Source organism: Rhinoderma darwinii, chromosome 5 (assembly GCF_050947455.1).
Source record: "Rhinoderma darwinii isolate aRhiDar2 chromosome 5, aRhiDar2.hap1, whole genome shotgun sequence".
In the NCBI taxonomy this organism is placed as follows: Eukaryota; Metazoa; Chordata; class Amphibia; order Anura; family Rhinodermatidae; genus Rhinoderma; species Rhinoderma darwinii.
This window is the reverse complement of record NC_134691.1, coordinates 319,761,296-319,777,741: the sequence shown is the minus strand read 5'-3', so window position 1 is coordinate 319,777,741 and position 16,446 is coordinate 319,761,296. Positions and strand designations below refer to the sequence as shown.

At 45.5% G+C, this 16,446-nt stretch overlaps 1 protein-coding gene across 3 annotated transcripts in view; it reads left to right on the top strand.

The window, feature by feature from the left end:
- ARMC3 (armadillo repeat containing 3) overlaps positions 1-16,446 on the top strand; it is a 103,313-nt gene that overhangs the window by 21,867 nt on the left and 65,000 nt on the right. For all 3 annotated transcript variants that reach the window (XR_012847770.1, XM_075827559.1, XM_075827558.1), the window contains exons 3-7: positions 485-602; positions 9,483-9,608; positions 11,019-11,087; positions 14,289-14,464; positions 15,167-15,361. Coding sequence is in view for 2 of the 3 variants with exons in the window: in XM_075827559.1 (XP_075683674.1) it covers positions 485-602; positions 9,483-9,608; positions 11,019-11,087; positions 14,289-14,464; positions 15,167-15,361 (684 nt within the window). In the remaining variant the exon portion in view is untranslated. The remainder of the gene's footprint in view (positions 1-484; positions 603-9,482; positions 9,609-11,018; positions 11,088-14,288; positions 14,465-15,166; positions 15,362-16,446) is intronic.

Here is a 16,446-nt window from a genome sequence, read left to right as displayed (position 1 = left end):
TGGGCACCGCTGCAATGTTTAGATGCAGCGGTGATCAGGTCAGCGAGCGCTGGGGGAGATTTTCTTAAAACAATAGATTGAAAAGCTTTCTTATTCTTCATGAATAACAGGACTAGATAGAAAAAAAAAACCTCAGACCCCTTTAAGTCTTGCTTCACTGGCATTTAAAGACTATGTGCACCTTTGTAACCATTTTTTAATTTCTACAATGTATTTAAGATAAAAGTGAAACAAATAGTCTTGACAAAAAATATCCTATCGTTTTGTGTCTACAGCTCCTATGCAGGCCTATGTTTTTTTTAATTTGTCTCACAGATTGCATATTGATTCCTGATACGGCCATGTACATGTGGTCAAAAGGGAAAACATGGAACTTACTTTGCCTTCAATACCTGAGCCCCCCCTATAAATATTTGTGTTATTTATAATGTAATCTGTATGTATGGGTTCACAAATAATTATTCCCGTTATTTTTTTTTTGCAGTTTGATCCATTAGCAATTGAAAGTAAAAAGGCAGAAACTGCAGTTTTAATGCTTCAGTCTCCAGAAGAGGAAATCCTTGCCAAATCCTGTGACGCTTTATATAAATTTGCACAGAAAGGTTTGTGGTACACAATGTAACTCAAACGTAACGATAACAGTGTGTAATATAAAAGTAAACTCTACTAAAGACCAAAAATGGATCATTTTCCCGCTATCTATGTTCTTGTGCTGCTGAGAGGTGCAATTTTCCTTTTCACCAGACCAGCTGTGGAATGCCAGAATGACACTGGGCAATGTATTTTATTTCAAAATGTCATTTTAACCCTCTTCACATGGCACATTTATACATTCATGACACTTTCCACTTTATCAGCTCTTTTTACAGTCCAGAAGGAACAAATCATTCCTGTGAAATGGATAAGATAAGACCCAGGGGCAGCAACTCAGTGCCTTCAACAATGCTCCTCTATACATAACCATGAGCTTCTCCTCCCTGGTGACAACTTTGGAAAATATCCACTTTTTTGCGACTCCTCGGTGGCCCAGTGGTATAACATCCATTTATTGTAATTATCATGGTTGGACTGGCCCACCAGAATACCAGGGCATCCTCCGCTTGGCCCAGGTGCCCTAAATTTTCCAACAGACGACAACGCCATTTGGAGCTGACTTTGGAGCCATGCACTTACCCCTAGTGCTTTATATATTATGATTTGATTAATAAATATCCTATTAGACCTTATTGATGATATGTCTTGTGCGTACAATGATAAGAATAAAGATTAAGTGTGGTCAGGCACATGTTCTGTATAGATGGACGGTGGGCCTTCAGAATTATCTCTGGTTGACCCAGTCCCATGACGATATTTATTGAGAGTTGCTTACTCCCTCCACCCCCTGATGGTTTAGCAAGAGATAACCTAGTGGTAGATTGTTGTCTCTCTCGTGTGCTAGTGGTTTAGTGTACATTTTAATATGGCTGAACAGCTTAAACGGGTTTTACAGTCCTAAGAAATTGATGGCCTATTAATATCTGATTGGTGGAGGTCCAACTCCTAGAACCCCCGCCAATCAGCTGTTTTGAAGGTGCAGCAGCGCTTGTACGAGTGCTGCTTCCACTTCAATACAGTTAGGGTATGTTCACACGCAGTAGCAAAATATACGTCTGAAATTACGGAGCTGTTTTCGCCTGAAAACAGCTCCTGATTTTCAGACGTTTTTGTAACTATTCGCGTTTTTCGAGGCGTATTTTACGGACGTTATTGGAGCTGTTTTTCAATGGATTCAATGAAAAACGGCTCCAAAAACGTCCCAGGAAGTGACATGCACTTCTTTGACGCGGGCGTCTTTTTACGCGCCGTCTTTTGACAGCGACGCGTAAAATTACACCTCATGGGAATAGAACATCGTAAAACCCATTGAAAGCAATGGGAAGATGTTTGAAGGCGTAATGGAGCCGTTTTTTCAGGCGTAATTCAAGGCGTAAAATGCCCGAATTACGTCTGAAAACAGTGCGTGTGAATATACCCTTACTGCTCATACTTGTAGTGGTGGTTCACAGTATTACAGCCTTCTTTTATCGAAGTGAATGGGAGAAGGCAGTAATACTGTGAACCGCCGCTACGTGTGTTGGCAATTCACGGTATGAGCAGTGACAGTATTAAAGGGGAAGCAGCGCTCGTATGAGTGCCGCGTGCCCTTGAAAAACAGCTGATCGGTGGGGGTACCTGGACTCGGACCCCCACTGCTCAGGTATTAATGGCCTATCCTGAGGATAGGCCATCAATTTCTAGTGACATTGCTGTTTAGGGGGTATTTACTATTCTTCATATAATAGGCTGATTACATGTTACTTTCTGTTTCTGCACTGATATATCTGTATGACATAAAATGGTTTAACAGAGAGCCTGTCAGATGACATCTGCTCCATTTTCTTTGATTGGAACGAGTTCTCTGTGCTTTTCCTTCCAGGATGGCTGTACAGGTACCTGGAACACCACAACACTACCTGCACTAGGGACTAAATGTTAAATTATGAATTGATGGGAAGTACACCTCTAAAGCATTGTATATCCTACACACAATACATAGTCCTGAAAAATTATCAACCCTTAACACAAAAGCTTTGATTAACAGGTGTTAATAGTTGAAGAGGTAGCATGAGACTAGAAAAAAAGTCCCTTGCATTTTCTAAAAACTGCGCCAATCTTGGCTGTGTCTGGTATTGCAGCTCAGCCATATTCAAGAAAAATGCAAATAAGAAAAACAAGCTAATTTTTCTAATCCCATGCAAGCCTTATAAACATGCGGACATATATGGAGCTAATGATAAGGCCTCGTTTACACGAGCGTGATATACGTGCGTGCGACGCGCGTGTTTTTCACGCGTGTCGTACGCACCTATATTAGTCTATGGGGGCATGCAGACAGTCCGTGAGTTTTGCTCAGCGTGAGTCCGCTGAAAAAAACTCACGACATGTCCTATCTTTGTGCGCTGTTCGCGCATCACGCACCCATTGAAGTCAATGGGTGCGTGAAAATCACGCATGCCGCACGGAAGCACTTCCTTGCGAACTGCGTGATTCGCGCAACAGTTGTCAAACTCTGAATGTAAACAGAAAAGCACCACGTGCTTTTCTGTTTACAAACATACAGAGTGTCATAATGATGGCGGCTGCGCGAAAATCACGCAGCCGCGCATCATACGCTGATGACACACGGAGCTGTTATGTGCCTTTTGCGCACGCAAAACGCCGCGTTTTTTGCGTGCGCAAAACGCACATAACAGCTCCGTGTAAATCAGGCCTAAGGCTGAGCTTTGTTTCAGTGTGTGTGTGTGTGTGTGTGTGTGTAACGTTCGTAGTCGCTGACCACAAACTCCTTGCATCCAGTCGACGCCCTTCTCTCCGACGATGTCTCCACATGCGGCTGTCCTGTTCCACAGTGACCACCAGGGTGCGCTCGCTAGCTCAGTCCAGACTTAAGGAGCCAAAGCGCACACCTTTAAGAGATTGAGCTGATTGCTCCCAGAGCACCCTGGGCTATAAGAAGGGCTGTGCCCCTCCCTGCAATGCCTGAGGGTTGTTGTCGTACCCTAAGTTTGTCTAACAAATGGTCTCCTAGTGTTTCCCAGTTCCCAGTGTTACACGTTCCGGTACTTGTATCCTGTATCCCGTGCTACCTGGTCAAGTGCCGTGCTATGCTGTAGTCGTGCTGTGCTGTATTCCACGCCTGTCCTGCTACACCACGCCTGACGTCTGCTTGCTGCCTAAGTAAGTCCCAGCCGAGCCTGTCATTGCTACTGTCTGAGCTGCCACAGGTACACTATATGAACTATAGACGGTGACCTGCGTCCTGTTGGCCAGCTGCCATACTGTCAAGGCGGTACTGCCCAGTGGGTCCACGCACCCAACGTGACAGTACGCTCAGGCCATGGACCCCGATGGCCAATCCAAGACCAAGATGACGTCACAAGAGATGCGGACGAATATGCTGGACCTCCGGTCTCGACAGGACCAACTCCTCCAGGCCTTGTACATTCTCACACGTTGGCAGGAGGCACAAGCTGCCGTTCTGCCTACTACACCTACTGGCAGTGTCGATCTTCAGTATACACCTCCTGGCAGTGTGGATCATCGATTTTCATTGCCACTTCCAGACCGCTATGATGGAGACGCAGGGACCTGTCGTGGATTTTTGAACCAGTGCCAGATCCACTTCACCCTGTATGCAAGGGCATTTTCATCTGATGGTGCAAGGATCGCTTTCATCATCTCTCTCCTCACTGGCAGGGACCTTGCATGGGCGAATCCTATCTGGGAGAGACAAGGACCAGAGACCCGTGACTTCCAGGGGTTCCTCTGGACATTTCGCACGGTGTTTGAGGAGCCTGGACGAGTCTCGTCTGCAGCAGCCTCTTTGCTGAACCTACGCCTAGGAGACCCCTCCATAGAAGAGTACGCCATCCTCTTCCGCACCCTGGCGGGAGAACTGTTGTGGAACAATGAGGCCCCTCCTCACTGGCAGGGACTGTCTCCTAAGATTAAGGACGAGCTTGCCGCTCGAGATCTACCATCTACCCTGGATGACTACATCCTTCTGGCCGCCCAAATTGATATAAGGATCCGAGAACGGCTCCAAGAGGCTCGTCGGGAAGGAGGCTTTCCTAGTCTGATTCCTACTTTGCAGTAACCCCTGTTGTCTTCAGATGCTGATCCTCCTAAGGAGTCTGTGAGGATGGACCAGTTTAAGCTATCTACCCAGGAGAGACAACGCAGTAGCACTGCGGGACTCTGTCTATATTGCGGCCTCGGAGGCCATCTTGTGTGTCTGTGTCCACAAAAGCCCCAAAGCCTAGGGTTGGTAGGAGAGACAACCTTGGGTAAAGAAGGACTTCCGTCTAAATTGTCCATACCCGTGACCATAGTGTCCGGCGAGAGAACTCACCGGGTCTCTGCATATCTGGACTCTGGATCCGCTGCTAATTTCATTCGTAGAGACCTGATGGATCTTCTCCAATTGCCCACAACCCCTCTGGAGAGGCCATTGATGGTTGCATCAGTAAATGGACTAGCTCTGCCAGACCAAGTTATAGCTGTGACCAAGCCGCTGAGGCTCCAAGTGGGAGCTCTCCACTCCGAGCTTCTATCGTTCTTTGTCTTGTCCATGGCCGTTAACCCCGTGCTGCTGGGCCTGCCTTGGCTCCGACCACATGCCCCAGTCATGGACTGAAACTCTGGAGGGGTTCTCCAGTGGGGTCCCGAGTGTCACAACCGTTGCCTGATACAGATTCGTTCGGCTCAGCCTCCTCTGCCTCGGTCATTGGCAGGATTGCCTGGTCATTATGCTGCATTTTCTGACGTCTTCAGCAAGAGGGAGGCAGAGGCTGCCCCCACACCGGGCGTATGACTGTCCTATCGAGCTGATTCCTGGTGCATCCCTTCCCCGTGGTAGGGTATATCCTCTCTCCCGACCAGAGACTTTGTCCATGTCCGCCTATGTTAAGGAGAACTTGGAGAGGGGCTTCATAGGGAAGTCTTCCTCCCTGGCAGGAGCCGGGTTCTTCTTCGTCAAGGGATGGTTCCCTATGTCCTTGTATTGTCTACCGGGGTCTCAACCAGATCATGGTGAAAAATAAGTATCCGCTGCCACCAATCTCAGAACTGTTTGATCATATACGTGGTGCCAAGATTTTTTCCAAACTAGACCTGCGTGGGGCTTACAACCTAATCTTGATTCGCCGTGGTGACGAATGGAAGACTGCATTTAACACCCGTGATGGACACTATGAATATCTAGTAATGCCCTTCGGCCTGTGTAATGCTTCCGCGGTCTTCCAGGAGTTCGTTAATGACATCTTCCGTGACTTCCTCTATGTTTGTGTTGTGGTCTATCTTGATGACATCTTGATTTTTTTCTCCAGATCCTATGACTCATCAGAGACATGTCCGTCAAGTTTTGCTGCAGTTAAGGGAAAATCGCCTGTACGCCAAGTTGGAGAAGTGCGTGTTTGAGAAAGATGCTCTACCCTTCCTGGGCTACATGGTCTCGAATAGAGGTCTCAGGATGGATCCTGAAAAGATAAAATTCGTCCTGGAATGGCCACGCCCTCAAGGCTTGAGGGCCACACGGCGCTTTCTGGGATTCGCCAATTTTTACAGACAGTTCATTCCAAACTTCTCCTCACTGACATCTCCTATCTCTAACCTCACCAAGAAGGGCATGAACGCCAAGGTGTGGACTCCTGGTGCAGAGTCCGCATTCAATAGCCTGAAGAGTGCCTTCACGTCAACCTCTATCCTCCATCATCCAGATGTTTCTCGACAGTTCTTGTTGGAGGTGGATGCCTCATCCGTCGGTGCTGGTGCACTCCTGTTCCAGAGAGGTTCCAAGGGCAAGTCAATGGTATGTGGATATTTCTCTAAGCGCTTCTCTTCCGCAGAACGCAACTACTCGATTGGGGATCGGGAGTTACTGGCCATCAAATTGACCCTGGAGGAGTGGAGACATTTACTTGAGGACACAGCCCACCCTATCCTGATTTTTACGGACCACAAGAATCTCCCCTATCTCTAGATGGCCCAACGGCTGAACCCTCATCAGGCCAGGTGGTCGTTGTTCTTTACCAGGTTCCAGTTTGAGCTCCATTATCGCCCGGGCCGATAAGAATGTGAGGGCTGATGCCTTGTCCAGATCATTCGAGATAGAGGACACCATGGAGATTCCACAGAATATTATTGATCCGTCTTGCATTGTCTCTATCAGCCCCTTGCAAGTTAAAGACATCCCTCTGCGGACTCCTTGGTGTGAAGTTGGACTTTTCCTTCGCCTACCATCCTCAGTCCAATGGTCAGGTCAAGAGGATCAATCAGATCTTGGAGAACTACCTACGCCACTTCATCTCCAAGCAGCATGATGACTGGGTGCAGCTGCTTCCGTGGGCTGAATTCTCATATAATAATCACACCAGCGAGTCCACAAGGAATACACCGTTCTTCATTGTGTATGGCCAACACCCACGGATTCCTCTCCTGGTGCCTGATACGTCCGAGGTACCAGCAGCTGAGACTGCTTTTGTAATGACGGGGAAGGGAGACAGACAGGTGAGCCCTAATCTACCCGCCACTCAGTCCCTGCCTACTTGCAACAGCCCGTCCAAGGCGACGGCGTACAACTGGGCGACGGTCCCTACGCTCAATAAGTGCACGACAGACAAACAGACAAGGGTACTCAGAAGCTAAGGGAACTCGGGCAGTTGCCCACGGCAACACCGAGAGCAACAAGAGTAGTGAACGAGACGAGTCAAACCAGGAGTGTACGAGGTACCAAACGCAGAGCAGGAGAGTAGTGAATGAGCCGAGTCAAACCAGGAGTGTACGAGGTACCAAACGCAGAGCAGGAGAGTAGTCAGTAAGCCAGGGTCAATATGAAGCAGGGACAAATAGTTCAAGCAGCAGCAGCAGCAGCAGAGCCAGGAAACAGGAGAATCACAGGCAAAGGAGGAGCAGGAAGTGAAGGTATAAATAGACAGAGGGCGGGAGCTAGCTCCGTCTGGCCAGGCTGTGATAGGCTCTCCCACTCCTCAGCCTCCCAGCCTGATTGGTAGAAGGAGGGGTCACTCGATCAGACTTAGGAGCAGGTGCAGACTGACTAACCACGGGTGTCGACACAGAAGCTGTGTCTGGCAGATCCTTTACAGCTTTTAGGGACTTCCTGCAGATCTGGCAGCAGACTCGATCCTCCATCCTACTGGCAGTCGACCGCATGAAACGGAAGGCAGACACAAGGAGAAGAGAACCTCCTCAATTTCTCCCTGGCACGAAGGTCTGGCTGTCTTCTAGGAATATCTGACTGAGGGTGCCATCATACAAATTTGCTCCCAGGTTCCTCTGACCCTTTGAGATCCTACAGCAGATCAACCTTGTCGTCTACAAGCTTCGGCTGCCTCCTAACCTCAAGATCCCCAACTCCTTCCATGTCTCCCTCCTGAATCCGGTGGTTATGAATCGCTATACCAAGACTCCTAGCCCTGCAGTTGCCTCCAGCGGCCCTTCGAGGTTAAGGAGATCTTGGACACCAAGAGGGTAAGAGGAAGTATTTTTTATTTGGTGGATTGGAAGGGGTTTGGTCCTGAAGAGAGGTCCTGGGAACCAGAGGAAAACCTCAATGCTCCTACCCTTCTGAAGAAGTTTCTCTCCCGCTCTGGCCCCAAGAGGAGGGGGCGTAAGAGTGGGGATACTGTAACGTCCGTGGTCGCTGACAAAGAACTCCTTGCATCCAGTCAACGCCCTTCACTCCAGAGATGTCTACACATGCGGCCGTCCTGTTCCACAGTCACCACCAGGGTGCGTTTGCGAGCTCAGTCCAGACTTAAGGAACTAAAGCACACACATGTGGGAGATTGAGCTGATTTCTCCCAGAGCACCCTGGGCTATAAGAAGGACTGTGCCCCTCCCTGCAATGCCTGAGCGTTGTTGTCATACCCTAAGTTTGTCTAGCAAATGGTCTCCTAGTGTTTCCCAGTTCCCAGTGTTACACGTTCCTGTACCTGTATCCTATATCCCGTGCTACCTGGTCAAGTGCCGTGCTGAGCTGTAGTCGTGCTGTGCTGTATTCCACACCTGTCCTGCTAAACCACGTCTGACGTCTGCCTGCTGCCTAAGTCCCAGCCGAGCCTGTCATTGCTACTGTCCGAGCTGCCACAGGTACCCTATACGAACTATAGACTGTGACCTGCATCCTGTTGGCCAGCTGCCATACCGTCAAGGCGGTACGGCCTAGTGGGTCCACGCACCCAACGTGACAGTGTATATATATATGAATGGGCTCACAAAGAGTGTTTGTTATGATGTGAAGTGTGAAGTAGAGATTGGGTAAAGGTTGTGTAAGGACATGGACATTGTTTTCGTACAACTACATTACGTCCTGTCAGTACTGTGTATATATGAAAGTATAAATCTAGCTCATTCTTACAAACATTTTAACACATAAGCTATGTTTATATATCAAACCCAACTAAAATAAATATATATATATAAACCAGTGTCCTGTAATTGCAATTTTGATTTCACCTAAAAGGTGCCTATTAAATATGACTTTAATTTATGTGACATAGTTCTAATTGAAGTTGGAACCTGGCAGACCTCATTCTAAGTTAATGGGGTCAGTCGGGTTCGGTTGGTGTCCGTCATGCGACAGATCCTGCACTCTGTCAAATTTGTTGTTCAGCTTCTATGACGACGCAGCAACGAAATTGACGAACATAGATTTTAGCGGAGGGTCAAAACGACTCTTTAGACAATCAGGAGCCATATAAGATTTATACATCTTATTCACGTTTATGTAATAGCATAAGGACGTGTGTGATGATCAGTACTTCGTTTTACTGTCTAATCCAGTCTAGTCAGTAACCTGCTTATTAATGTTAGCTGGTATTGATCTCTTAACAAGCTGTAGAAATCGTTGGGCAACACTAAATTATTAACGTATGTTCTTTAAGGAGATGAAAATAAAATAACCCTTCTTGGACTTGGAGCAGTGGAATCGTTATCTAAACTCATCTCTCATGAAGATAAAATAGTGCGCAGAAACGCCACAATGGTCTGTGGAATCATGGCAGCACAAAGTAAGTCACTTTATTTCCTGGAATATACAAAAAAAATGCAGTGGTTTTGCGTAATTGTGGTGTTTTTGCTGACGTTCTGCAAATATTGCGGAAAAAAAGACGCCACAAAACTGGCACGTGTGAATACAATTTATGTGTTTACCCAGATGAGTTCATGACTAAGCAGGGTTAACACATGTGTGCCCGATTTTCTAGCATTTAATGTCAGAGTGAACCAAGCCCTCCAAATCTACTGACTTCAATCACAGTATGTGGATGAAAATTCAGAATAGAAAACGATATATCCTATAGACAGAGGACCTGACAGAGCCGCTTTAAGGGCTCGTCCAGGTGTAACGGAATTGCTGCAGAAAATTTCCCACAGAAAGAATCCCACTGTACAGGTTTACAGTGGGATACGTCACCCTAATTGCTACCTGAAGCGCTGTGCCCAGGGAAGCTCCTGGCATCGAAAGCAGTCTGCTGTGGGACTCCGGCCCTGGAGAAGCCCTTGAAGTCACTGTCCATATATGGACAGTGTAGTCAGGAGCTTCTCCGGGCATAGAATCCCTGGGCAGAGCGCTGCCTGATGCTCTTCCCGGGACTTCGGCCCTGGTGAATCTCCATAACGTATACTATTAACGTATACCTGTGACAGATGCGTGGGAGCAATATCATAGTCTAAGCTATTCCATCCTACAAAAAAAAAGGTATATTAACGTATACCAGCCCAGCGGAGGCCAAAGGACACTCTTTTGGCCTATGTCGGGCTAATGAAGCCCTACTGACATGTTTTGCATGTACGTCGGGAGCGTTTCTGACGTACATGCTAAATGTATGGCATAAACATGATGTGAAGGGGGTCTAAGTGGTGTTCATTGCCTGGTTCATTAAATAAACTCTGGATCTAGGAAATGTGGCCTGTATGCTCAGTGCTAAATTAGAACATACACCTAAAACCGATGTATAAAAGGTTGAAATCAAAGTCCGTTTTTAACTATGGTACCAAATTCAGTCCTCTTTAAACCTGAGTGTGTAAAATGATAACCATGCAGAGAGGCTGATGTCTGACATTACAACCAGGAGGCCTGTGCCCCAGCTAAGTTTTAGGTCTCAGGGTCTGCACTTGTATACTCTTTACTGTGTACAATCATATCTGTACTAGAAATTGACTATTAACATATCAGTACAATGCAGAGCATCTGTTCTTCCCATATGTGTATGTCATACTTCATTGAACGGTGGATTCATTGGGATGGGTTTTGAAGTGTCGATATTTTGAAGAACGTTGGTTTGTTCATTTCTCCATAACTGAATGATCGTCATTATAGAATACATGCTACCGTGTTTCCTGAATAAATGTCTTGCAGATGTTAACATCATAGAACCAGTTCCCATCATTTAACTTTTTGTCTTTTGTATTTCTCCCAGATGATGTTAGGAAACTGATGCAGAAACTGGATATGATACCTTCGCTAATTGCTCGGCTTGCTCCAGAAGGTAGAAATTGCAAAATGTTCTGCTGACAAACCCAACCATCTGCTGCTATGTTTTCACCGTAACTAATAGCTGCTTACGAGAGAACTGGTTTTACAATATATGCCTTAGATTCTGTGTTGAAAAAAACACTTAAAAGCAGCTTCAACATAAGATGGCATTTACTATACATTAGATGTGTACATTTAAATCACACGTACAACTTCTGCATTATTAATGCCACACAAAAAGAACCAATGACAAAGTATAAATGGCTAAAATACATTCAAACTTTATGTACATAGCAAATAATGGGGGGGGGGGGGGGATCACTATCATGGGCCCCACAAAATAGTGCCATGCATGTAGTGCTCCCAAAAATAGTATATCACACATAGTGCCCCCAAAATATTGCCATATGAAGTGCCCCCAAAAATAATTTTGTACAAAGTGCCCCCTAAAATTGGGCCATACATATAAAACCATAGGTATAGTGCCAAGATATGCTAAGATAGTGCCATACATACACCGTTCAGCCATAAAATTAAAACCACTAACCTTGATTATCTCATGACCATGGCACCTGTCAAGGGCTTGGAAATATTAGACAGCGAGTGAACAATTTGTTTTTGAAGTTGATGTTTTGGAAGCAGGAAAAATGGGCAAGTGTAAGGATCTGAGTGACAAGCGCAAATTGTGATGGCTAGACGACTTGGTCAGAGCACATCCAAAATGGCAAGTCTTGTGGGGTGTTCCCGATATGCAGTGGTTAGTGCCTATCAAAGGACAACCGGGAAACTGATCATGTGCTCATTGCATCATTGCTGTGGGTGGGGATTGAAGGCTACTCCATCTGGTCCGATTCCACAGAAGACCTACTGTAGCACAAATTGCTAAAAAATTACTGCTATGATAGAAAGGCTTCGCTATGTTTGGGGCTACGTAGCTGCAGACTGGTCAGAGTCCATGCTGACTGCTGTCTACCACCGAAACTGCCTACAATGGGCATGTGAGCATCAGAACTGGACCATGAAGCAATGGAAGAAGGTAGCCTGTTCTGATGAATCCCATTTTCTTCTACATCATGTGGAGTGCCAGGTGCACGTGCATAGTTTACCTGGAGAAGAGATGGTACCAGGATGCACTATGGTAAGAAGACAAGTCGGCGGGGCCAGTGTGATGCTCTGGGCAATGTTATGCTGGGAATCCTTGGGTCCTGACTTTCATGTGGATGTTATTTTTGACACATATCACCTACCTAAACATTGTTGCAGACCAAGTACACCCCTTCATGGCAATGGTATTCCCTAATGGCAGTGGACTTTTTCCGCAGGATAATGCGTGCTGCCACACTGTAAATATTGTTCCAGAATGGTTTGAGGAACAGGACAAGGAGTTCAAGGTGTTGACTTGGCCTCCAAATTCCCCAGATCTCAATCCAATCAAGCACCTGTGGGATGTGCTGGAAAAACAAGTTCGATGCATGGAGACCCCACCTCACAAGTCACTGGATTTAAAGAATCTGCTGCTAAATGTTCTGCTGCCAGATACCACAGGACACCTTCAGAGGTCTTGCGGAGTCCATGCCTTAGGGTATGTTCACATGTACACGTCCGTTACGGCTGAAATTGCGGAACTGTTTTCAGGAGAAAACAGCTCCGCAATTTCAGACGTAATGGCAAGTGCAGGCGCTTTTCGCTGCGTCCATTACGGACGTAATTGGAGCTGTTTTTCCCGTGGTGTCAATGGAAAACGGCTCCAATTACGTCTCAAGAAGTGACAGGCACTTCTTTGAGGCGGCCGTCTTTTGACAGTGGCGTGTAAAAAAAATGACCGTCGGCACAGAACATCGTAACCCCATTCTAATGAATGGGCAGATGTTTGCCGACGCTTTAGAGCCGTATTTTCGGACATAATTTGAGGCTAAAACGCCCGAATTACGTCCGTAAATAGGGTGTGTGAACATACCCTTAATGGATCAGAGCTGTTTTGATAGCACGAAGGGGAACTACACAATATTAGGCCGGGTTCACACGAGCGTGTACATTTTGCACGCGAAAAACACGCGGCGTTTTGCGAGCGCAAAAGGCACTTAACAGCTCCATGTGTCAGCCCCGTATGATGCGCGGCTGCGTGCTTTTCGCGCAGCCGCCATTATGACACTCCGTTTGGATGTTTGTAAACAGAAAAGCACGTGGTGCTTTTCTGTTTTCATTCATCCTTTTCACTGCTGTTGTGCGAATCACGTGCGTCCCACGGAAGTGCTTCCGTGTGGCATGCGTGGTTTTCACGCACCCATTGACTTAAATGGGTGAGTGATGCGCGAAAAACGCCCAAAGAACGGACATGTTGTGACTTTTTTTCAGCGGACTCACACTCACAGCGTAAAAATCACGCACATGTCTGCACGGCCCCATGGACTAATATAGGTCCGTGCAACGCGCGTGAAAATCACGCGCGTTGCACGGACGTATATCCCGTTCGTCTGAATAAGCCCTTAGGCAGATGGTTCTAATGTTATGCCTGAACAGTGTAAATTGCTCCTTAAAATAATCTTCTAACATGTAATTTAGACATTTTCAGGAGGTGAGGGTTCATGTACATTCAGATTTATGATTTTTACAGTGCTGGACATTCAAGTCCATGTGTTCGGGATCATCTCAATGACTTGTCAGAATCTAAAAAAAACTAGAAATAGTGCTACAGATAATTATTTTTAGTAAAACTGCTCATGGTAGGATAATTCAGTTTAATGAGGTTCTCCTTTGGAGAACAATACTAACATTTTATGTATATAATAATGTTCTTACTTTATAAAGTAGCAGCCCCCTTGGGGCCATTTGTTCTCCTGCCATCTCTTGTAAACTGATAGTTCTGTGACAACAGGCTGCCAAACAGCTGGCTGCACGGCATATGAGAAGACGTTATGTTCCCCATGTACAGGTCTCATCTCCTCCAGGCGTCTAGCATAGTCAGTCTTGTAGACGGTGCTAACTAAACGGGGTGTCAGCACATAAACAGCCCTTTAAGCCCTAAGGCCCCTATTAGTTCATAGATCTTCAGTTACAGTATGTAACAGAATCTGGTATCCGGTATGTAACCTTTATGGGCAGGAAATGTCTGTTTTGGCTCTTCAGGTGAACACATTGTGGATTTCTATACAATAATCCATATATAGTACATTATAATCATATACTATAATATTTATGTTTTATTTTGTTGCAGAAGACGTGGTGGTCCATGAATTTGCAACTCTTTGCCTTGCATATATGGCTAATGAATATACCGGTAAAGCAAGAATATATGAACTAAATGGGTTGGAACATTTTGTCCGTTTGTTAAGCAGCCCAGACCCTGATGTGAAGAAGAATTCTCTAGAATCCATTTATCTGCTAGCACAGGTAACAGTATTTTCATAGGTTACCTTACAAGAGCAGATATTAAAGGGAACCTGTCATGTCAAACATAAGGTCTTATCTGCGGTCAGCATTGTGTAATAAAGCAGGAGGAGCTGAGCAGATTTATATATAGTTGTGTGCGAAAAGATACAGGATAACCTGTCATTTATTGATTTAAATCTCGTAACTTTTAATAGTCCAGTTGGCGGTCCTACTCTGTGATCGGCAGCTATTTTTGAATTCACACTCATACAGGTAAGGCTGTCAATCAATGGTTGAGACCGCCCACTGGACTCTTTAGACCACACTGAACAGGGATTTAAATGCATACATTACAGGTTATCTTGTATCTTTTTGCACAAAACATTATATCAATCTGCTCCGTTCCTCCAGCTTTATAACATGCTGTCTGCAGATAGGACAGCATGCTTAATGTGACAGGTTCCCTTTAAATAATTTTTCCCAATAGGATAACTTATTTAGCTGTTACGGCATATCAATGTTATACAGTTTCCCACTCCGAATATATTGCCGCTTATAACTTTCCCAGCTGATCGCCGTTGATAGTTCAGTGAGTCCTGAGCCCAGTTTATTCATGTACTGAGAGTCTGGATTATCCAGATTATTACTTTCATACTAGACCTCACGTATGCAATTGTGCTGTACCGTGATGTGTTAATATGTAAATATCACTGTTACTTGCAGGACTTCCAAAGTCGCAGTGCAATATGTGAGCAGAACGCTATCCCGTCATTGCTGGAACTACTTAAGTCAGACTATCCAGTTATTCAGCAGTTGTCTCTCAAGGCTCTTGGTAGTGTCAGCTGTGAAGCAGAATGCAGACTAGCTCTAAAGGCAAACCAAGCTTTGGACCACCTTTTAAAAATCCTGGAAACAAAAGTAAGCTTTTTTTTACATTTTATATTACATAGCAGAAATTTGCGCAAACCGCCCATCTGAAGCATTTATGGCATATCCTATATCCTATCCTATTGGGAGACGGGTCCCCTGATAAGTTTACCCATGCAAAGTAGTCGTCAGCTACATCAGCTCCAATGGGCTGCTTGTTTGGCGCTTTCTGTAACTCCCATAGACTTTAATAGAGAGCCTCTGCAAGGGGGAGTCAGGGGAACCTCTCCAGAAATGATGGAACCTGATTTCTGCAGGTGCTATATTAGAGATTTATGTGAGATGGATCCCAAAATGGCCCTGTGTATGAGGCCTTACCCCAGGCTATCTGTCAATGAGAATGGCTGTCCAATATATCATCATACATTACGCAAGCAGTTTGGTAGGTTGTGCAGAATTCGGACATTTATGTCATAGGATACAATTATGGGATCTGACATACTAAACTTGGTAGATGGGGGCTCAGAATTTCACCCACGCATTTGGGTGAATTCCTGTACTTTGTTATAAGCTCTTATCATAGAGCTTACATACTTGTGAGTATTTATAGATGGCCCTGTATATAATTTAAAATCCAGTTAGGGTATATTTACATGAGTTGTTTTAGTCCAAATTTTTGCTGCAATTTTTGTAAATGCAGCAAAAATGATGGCATTACTACAAATATGTTGTGGTGTTACCACAATTTAAAAAAAAAGGCTCCCTAAAAAAACCAAACGACTCATGTTAATACATCCTTATGCCCACTGCACTCGTAGCGTAATTTCTGCATATTTTTCGTCTGGATTTGCAGACGAAAAATCTGCAGTGTATTATAGTAGCGCCAAAGTGGATGAGATTTTAACAACCTTAGGCCTTATTCACACGAAAGTGTATTACGTCGCACGGACCTATGTTAGTGAATGGGGCCGTTCAGACAGTCTGTGATTTTCACGCAGCGTGTTGAAGTCAATGGGTGTGTGAAAATCGCGCACGGCACATGGAAGCACTTCCGTGTGACGCGCGTGATTCGCACAACTGTAGATAAAGAAATGAAGGAAAAAATAAAAGCACTTCCTTCATTTCTTTTTATAAAC